Below are 7,819 nucleotides of genomic sequence, written 5' to 3' on the forward strand. Positions count from 1 at the left end.
GTTCCACGTCCTAATCAAAATGTTGTAGGTACCAAGTGGGTATTCTGCAACAAGCAAGATGAGCATGGTGTGGTGACAAGGAACAAAGCCCGACTTGTGTCCAAGGGATATTCACAAGTCGAAGGTTTGGATTTCGGTGAAACCTATGCACCCGTAGCTAGGCTTGAGTCAATTCGTATATTACTTGCCTATGCTACTTACCATGGCTTTAAGCTTTACCAAATGGACGTGAAAAGTGCCTTCCTCAATGCACCAATCAAGGAAGAGGTCTATGTTGAGCAACCTCCCGGCTTTGAAGATAGTGAGTACCCTAACCATGTTTATAAACTCTCAAAGGCGCTTTATGGGCTCAAGCAAGCCCCAACAGCATGGTATGAATGCCTGTGAGATTTCCTTATCACTAATGGCTTCAAAGTCGGAAAAGCCGATCCAACACTCTTTACTAAAACTATTGCAAAATATTTGTTTGTATGCCAAATTTATGTTGATGATATCATATCACTACAGGAATCTGGTTAAAGAACGTGGGTGAAAAACCGTCGAACTTAATGTAATAAGCCGTCGAACTTACCGTAAGAACGTGGGTTTACCGACGAATATAGCCGACGGCGATTTTTGGACGAACTTAGAGAAGTAAGTTCGACGGCCCCGTCGAACTTAACATTAAGAATGTGGGTACCGTCGAACTTAATATTAAGAACGTGGGTACCGTCGAACTTAACATTAAGAACGTGCGTTTTTAAGTTCGACGGGGGCCATCGAATTTTTTCCCATAAGTTCGACGGCACCCACGTTCTTACGGTTAAGTTCGACGGGGCCACATGGCCGTCGAACTTATGTGTCCTGCGTGGGTCTGCGAGGACTGCACAATAAGTTCGACGGTGCCCACGTTCTTAACCTTAAGAACATGGGTACCCACGTTCTTAACCCTTTTCCAGAAAAAAATAAAAAATACAGAAATGAAAAATTAGACACACATAATATCACATGCAACACAGAATATCACATACAATACAGATTTCAAACACATTGATATATGTTCATATCACAAATTCACACAAGTCCAAATATATAAGTTCACAAATTCACATAAGTTCAAATACATAAGTTCACAAATTCACACAAGTTCACATCCATAGTTCACAAGTTCAAACACAAGTTCAAACATTAGCTCCATCGCTCTCGATCAGGACATCGGATTGTTGTTCGTAGCTCCACCACTAGAATTGAGACATCTGTCCGCAAAGTCATCGTGAGGGGAGGAGTCACTTGATGAGAGCCGGAATCCTACAAAATAAACCAAAATTCTCATAAATACAATAAGTTTGAGTTTTATTTTAAACTAATGTATATATAGAGTTTATACTAAACAACTGAATTCTGAATCCGATGGAAAACATAAAGTGCATTGGAACGTGTAGGATTAGAGTGGTTGATAGACACAGAAGAAAGACAGAGCTAAAAAGCACTCGCGCCACCATAGTATGTATGTTCAGATCACAAGACTTCATTAATGAAGACAAGAACTAACCAAATATAGTTACCCACACAAAAGAGACTCCAATCAATCAATTTAATATTTGCTGATTTTTGGACAGCAGGACAACAACTACTTGTTTAGCTCATAACTCACAAGATATGCATCAAAAAAAGTAAACTAGGACTTTCTAGAAAGCTTCTAAAGTCCTCTATAACTTTTGTATTATCATCATAACAAGATTCGACCTTTAGAAAGGTCAAACAGTGCTAAACGTAAATTCTGTCCAGATTTAGACAGAATTCGACTACTCACTTCAAAAATCTATAACTGGAGTCTCAGGCATCCAAATCAAGTGATCCTAGACTTTTTAGAAAGCTAATAAAATTGTCTACAACTCATTTATAATAATCTCAAGGTGATTCAATGTGTATCAAAGTCAGTTAATACAAACAAACATTGCTGTCCAGACTTTTGACAGATTCAAACATCACATTTCAAACAGCCATAACTTGACTTGTAGACCACCAAATCAAGTGCTCCAAAATTTGTTGGAAAACTTAAGAAAAGTACTACAATTCTCCTATAATTACTAAGAGCGGATTCTAAGTTTTACTTGGGCAATATTACAGATAGAGGGTGGACATGTATTCATAGTTTTTCCAAGAAAATGATATCATAGTTACTGAAATAGCTATCAATCAAGACACATATAAGTTTACCAGAAGCAAGTGATTACCTTAAAGAACTTGATGCTGGTGGTTGGTTGTTACATACATAAAAGAATGCAATCAATTAGAGTTTCAATGTTTCAGACAAATCAATAAGAGAACTAAGTACCATTCAAATATCAAAAACCTTTCAAGGGGGTTATCTTTTCCACGAGTAAGATCTATCTTAACATTGCTTACTGCAACATCCTCTTCCTTCAGCAGCACCTCAGAAGATTTCTGAAGACAGTTGAGTCAACATTAAAAAAGGGTGTGAATTTTTCTGAGAGGCCAGATTATTTATTTCAGCCAACCTTAATAAAATGTGAAAAGCGCAAACCTGCGAACAAACTATGTCCTGTGCAGTAATATTTTTGAAATGCTCTAGTTTGTCCTTTGGAACAGAATACTGGTTGCAAAACTGGAACTCAAAGAAACAGAACAGTTCAATACTTTCACAAAAAGGAAGAGTAACTTAAGCAATAAGTACACCATTACATTACTGATGCTACATTATGCATCTATTGAACAGAAACATAGATCAAGCATAAATTCTAGTAAGAGTGGAATAGTTGTACTGCATCCTACAAGATGCATAACAAGGTTACTTCAGCTGTTTTTCTAGATAATGAACCAGATAATACCATAACAAGGTTACTTCAGTTGTTCAACAGCCTAAGGATTGATGAGTGTCAGATAATGAACCAGATAATACCATAACAGGAATGACTTGGGCGCATAAAAAGTTTGGAACGAAACATGTTCATTCACAGTGATAGAAAAAGAATTATTAGAGGTTCTATGAGTTACTGGTTCACAACAGTAATAGCGTGAACCATGAATAATCTGACCTGAATTTACTTTAAAACAGGGATGCATCAGTCCATCATCTGTTACAACCTCATACAATGGATGTGAAAGCTGGAGAAATTCTGGCTTCCTTGTAGAGACTATAACCTATAGTAAAAAGAATCAATGGATATTAATGAAGTCTCCAGTGTGTTGTAAGCAATGACTGCCAAACAGACACTTCTACAAAACTGGTATAAGGGAGAGATAAAAACTTACCATTTCAAACAGATCTCTCCATCCCACATCATTAGGAAGAAAGCGATTGAATGCATGATTCATCATTTTGTTTGTATAATGGAAATCTGAATTAGTAATGAGAAGCAACTTTTTTCCAGCCTGATAGTTTGTTGGAGGAAAAGCCAGCATATCAGCACAATGGTTTTGTTACACTGAATTGATCATACAACACCATAAATGTAGAAGATTAAGAGAACACCTCACACTCGTTATAGAAAGGGTGACTTTCATGTGTATAGTCAAAATACACCTTGAAATACAAGTACATACATATCTCTAGACTATACATATCTCTAATACCCGTCCCGCATTCACATCTGGAGAGAACTGGACGCATAGACTGGACTGAAAGTCACTAAACAACTGTACAGACAGTCCCTAAGTCATGATGTCCATGGACTGATGTGCAGAAGGGACATGTAGCACTCGAAGGTGCCACAAAGCAACCTTTTTACGGATGAAGTGGATTTCAATCTCAATGTGCTTCGCCTTCGTGCGATGATGAATATCCTATGCACCTTGAAGTAAATTAATTCACATGAATTCATGGCATGGGACAACTGTGTTAAAAACAGAATATCCTATGCATACTAAGCATGCGAAATGGCATGACAAAACAACACTTGTATATGAGCATCATACTACCTTGTAAAGTTCTCTTCGGCGAATACGTTGAATGATTTCTTTTGCTTTTTTCAGTTCATTGTTGGGAGCAGTCTCAATGGTTTTGATGATTGTGTCATCCAACTGTAATTTTAGGGGATGTAAGATAGGCTGGAAAATTATGGCTGTAATAACAATGACAGAAACCAGGATATGATCTTTACCTGCCTCAATAGCCTCATCGCGAAATTCAGCTGCATAGCCTTCCTCGCCAAACAAATGAGCACGTCTCCTATGCTCTTCCAGTTCTGTCTTCTTTTTTATAACAAGGTCTTTCATCTTGCTCGCTTTAAGTTGCTCGAGTCTTAAAACTTCAGATTCCACCTATATTTTAGACCAATATACAATCTCAGAACATTCCAAGCTCAAACATAGAAAAACATAGCAACAGTGGCATGAGCAATATCTGAAGAACAATGAACTCACGTAGCTGAGGAAGTCAATAGAGAGGGTGTTAGGCTCAGTTATTTCATGTTCAGAAGCAGCAATATTGCACGTTACATTCTGGAACATCTGCTGTTCTTCAAGTGGTGTATCCATGAGATTCCAAAGTTCAAGCATGCTAGAGGCCAAATCTTGAAGCTGTGACATTCAGAATTTCATATTAACAATGTTAAAGACACTAAATAATTGAAAATTGTTGAGGGTTGCCTGTGCTGAAGAATCAAATTTGACACTAGTGAATGCACTGAATAATCAAAAAGATTGACGGTTGACTGCGCTGAATCATTGAAATTTCTTAAGTGATACAAAGAGTGCTAACCTTTTGCATCCTCTGGACTTTCAATTCACGCAGTCTGCTTGTAGCTGATGCAGGGCTTTCAATTGTACAGTTGCTTAGGTTCTTTGATTCATCAGCCTCACCCAGGCTAGGGTGCACCTCATTTACTGTTTGTTTGAAGTCTACACCAAGCACCTCGCATAACGAATGCAAAGTGTTAAGATGTTCCATGACTTGCTTCAGCCGATCACTCTGTTAAAAACAGGCACAGACAATAAGATTTATAGACTTGTATGAGTATTGAAGGAAAATAATAGACATGGGGAGTAATATTCATTAGACAGATAAAGAGGATTTGAACAAGTGATGCTGACCTTCTCCTTCTGAAGGGATTGCAGCTCTTTCGTTAGCTCCTCCAGCTTTCTTAAAGACTGATCAGACTGATCCACATGAATTCTAAAGGGTACAAAATCTGCAGGCCTGATTTCAGATGCAACCTTCTTAATTTGCTCTATGACATCAACAAATTGGTCCCATCTTTCAACTTTCTTCTTTCTCATCTCCTCCAAGTATGGGACCTTACCGTGAGTAATAAAGTATAACCGAGCAGACTTTGGATGGTATTTGAGTGTACCAATTTCTTTCTACGACATATAACTTAAGCGACAAGTTTTCAGCAGCATAAGACCATTTTTCTTTAAAACAAAGTTTGCACGGTGACATATAAATCTGCTCCATGAGCTGAATACTCAAGTGACTCAGTAAGTTAAGTCAGAGTGGACTGTCCTCGTGTTGTGTACACAGTATTTCATAAAATAATCAACATTTAAGATGCAAATCTAAATGACAAAATGGCACATGGGCTATTCTTAGTTAGCTCTTTTTGTGTGGGTGGGTACGGGGATGGGGGGAGTGGGGGTCCAATACCAAAAGCACATAGAGAATGGGCAAGAAAAGAAGCACCTGACATGAATCCTCTATAAAGAGTTCGCTGTCACAAAAGAAAACATCCACAGCAGTATCATACTATAGTACCACTTTATCTTACTTATCAATATCACAAATCCTAACCACTAAGCTCACTGGATAAGTTGATGCAAATCAAGTAACTACGTATGCTGTATTTGGGAACTCTACCTAGAGTAAATACTATTAAATGTTTCATGAATTTATAATTATAATTCTTCAAGTGTAAGAATGTATATCACATGCACTCTGAATTCCAAAATACTAACAATTCAGTGTTATATAACTTCTACACAGTAGCGGAACCTGTGCTCATTGTCACATATTCACCTTCCAGCATCAAAGAAATAATGTATCGATAACAATGAATGTGATACTAAACAGATTTCACACCTTATGCACCACTAATTGTTCATCATAATCCCAAAAGTGTGTACCACACCACAAACATCCTAAGACTTTGATGTACCAACCAGGCAAAGCCCAACACAATATATTTTCATTCTTCATCAAACCAAAATGCTCTGTAATAGGGAAGAAAGAGCTCGGTTGAACCGATGTCCTGAAAATTATCGTCAGTACCACTAGATATTATCCTGAAAAAAAGGAGATTAACAGTATCTACCAGATCACTACCAAATACTATCTTGCAGCTAGTAATAGCCAATTGCCTATGAAAGAACCACCAAGTTGTTTCCGGGATGCAGAGCTAGTAATAACCACATGTTTTATGGATTGCAGGAAAAAAGAAGTACATTTTGCTACTCTGAGCTCTACCGTCAAATTTCCTCCCACTAAAACCAGAAATCACGGAAGTGCGCAGAAAATCGTCCGAAATTGGGAAAGGATCTCGGTTGGTGTGACTCACTAGGCTTGAAGAAGATGGAGAGACCATGAGTGGCGAGTTCTCCTTCTTATTGGTGAAGAGGATGTTCTCCGGCTTGAGGTCGCGGTGGATGATGTCATGCCGATGGCAGAGCTGGACGACCACGACGATGGTGCGGGTGACATTGGCGGCGGCGCACTCGGTGTAGTGCCCCTGCGCGACGATGCGGTCCAAGAGCTCGCCGCCCTCGCAGAGCTCCATGACGAGGTGGACGGTGCCCTCGTCCCCGCACGCCTCCCGCAGGGACATGACGCTCGGGCTCTTGGGCAGGTGGCGCATGATGGCCACCTCCCGGCGCACGTCCTCCACGTCGATGGCCGTCCGCAGCTTGCGCTTGGAGATGGACTTGCAGGCGAGCAGCTCCTTGGTGTCCCGATCCATACACAGGTATGTCACCCCGAACTCCCCGCGGTCGAGCTCCCTGTCCAGGACGTACTTGTCATCGATCCCGATGACCTCGCACCCCTCGTCGCCCGGCCAGAACCGAGAGCCGCTTCTGCCCGTCGCCGCCGCCGCCGTTCCGCGCTTGGTGCGGCTTCTTCTTTGCGTTGGATGCGGGGAAGTGCGAGGAGCTGACGTCCTCCCACGCGATGGTGGTCGGCGAGCGGCAGCAGTTGCCCATGGCCGCCCGAGATCGAAAGGCGTGGCGGGAGGCTAGGGTTGGAGCGGTATTTGGGGCGCTGGGGTGGGCGCGGGTGGGCGGCGCGGTGGGCGCGCAGGCGGATAAGAGTGAGAGCTGGTGAAAGTGACTCGCGGCGCCGGATAGAGATCTAGGTATTTTGGGTTAAGTTCGACGGTTTCGAGTTGGCTCACGAACTTAATTTAAGAACGTGGGTACCCACGTTCCTAATAGGTTAAGTTCGACGGTTTTGGCTAGGGCCCACGAACTTAATTTAAGAACGTGGGTACCCACGTTCTTAAAAAAACTCATGAACTTAACTGATATAAGAACGTCGGTACCCACGTTCTTAACAAAACCCACGAACATTTATCAGTTTCTTGTAGTGTATTTGGGTCTACTAACAAATCTACTTGTGAAGAGTTTGGTAGGATCATGATTCAAAAATTCGAGATGTCTATGATGAGGGAGTTGAAGTATTTCCTAGGATTTCAAGTCAAGCAACTCCAAGGCGGCACCTTCATCAACCAAACCAAGTACATTCAAGACATACTTAACAAGTTTGGAATGATGGATGCCAAGCTCATCAAGACACCCATGGGAACAAATGGGCATCTCAACCTCAACACGGGAGGTAAATCTGTAGATCAAAAGGTATACCGGTCGATGATAGGATGTTTACTTATTT

The 7,819-nt window shown here is 40.8% G+C and overlaps 1 protein-coding gene across 4 annotated transcripts; it reads right to left on the reverse strand.

The window, feature by feature from the left end:
- Nucleotides 1-1,018: 1,018 nt before the first annotated feature.
- LOC103637726 (65-kDa microtubule-associated protein 3) lies at nt 1,019-7,268 on the reverse strand. 4 transcript variants are annotated; one of them, XR_004855290.1, is made up of 11 exons: nt 5,035-7,268; nt 4,703-4,912; nt 4,366-4,521; nt 4,108-4,263; nt 3,922-4,023; nt 3,256-3,375; nt 3,039-3,144; nt 2,528-2,608; nt 2,336-2,427; nt 2,217-2,232; nt 1,019-1,287 (listed from the first exon to the last, which is right to left on the reverse strand). XR_004855290.1 is itself a non-coding variant. In XM_008660495.4 (9 exons), the coding sequence occupies exons 1-9, from the start codon at nt 5,218-5,220 to the stop codon at nt 1,168-1,170; spliced, it is 1,119 nt and encodes a 372-aa protein (XP_008658717.1). In that variant the 5' UTR covers nt 5,221-7,268; the 3' UTR covers nt 1,019-1,167. The 4 variants fall into 4 exon arrangements, 3 of the variants coding, with proteins under 3 accessions (XP_008658717.1, XP_020402032.1, XP_035819957.1); XM_008660495.4 differs by lacking the exons at nt 3,039-3,144; nt 3,256-3,375; XM_020546443.3 differs by lacking the exons at nt 1,019-1,287; nt 2,217-2,232; nt 2,336-2,427; ... (1 more) ...; nt 3,039-3,144; nt 3,256-3,375 and adding an exon at nt 3,407-3,786.
- Nucleotides 7,269-7,819: the final 551 nt, after the last annotated feature.

This window comes from Zea mays, chromosome 1, assembly GCF_902167145.1.
Source record: "Zea mays cultivar B73 chromosome 1, Zm-B73-REFERENCE-NAM-5.0, whole genome shotgun sequence".
NCBI lineage: Eukaryota > Viridiplantae > Streptophyta > Magnoliopsida > Poales > Poaceae > Zea > Zea mays.

What these genes read in the sequence shown, in the direction of transcription:
- LOC103637726 (XM_008660495.4), bottom strand. Translation starts at nt 5,220, where the DNA reads ATGAGAAAGAAGAAAGTTGAAAGATGGGACCAATTTGTTGATGTCATA. An exon ending in AAGTCCAGAGGATGCAAAAG is followed by an intron (nt 4,522 to 4,702) that starts GTTAGCACTCTT and finishes TGAATGTCACAG; the next exon opens with CTTCAAGATTTGGCCTCTAG. An exon ending in TTCGCGATGAGGCTATTGAG is followed by an intron (nt 4,024 to 4,107) that starts GCAGGTAAAGAT and finishes CTAAAATTACAG; the next exon opens with TTGGATGACACAATCATCAA.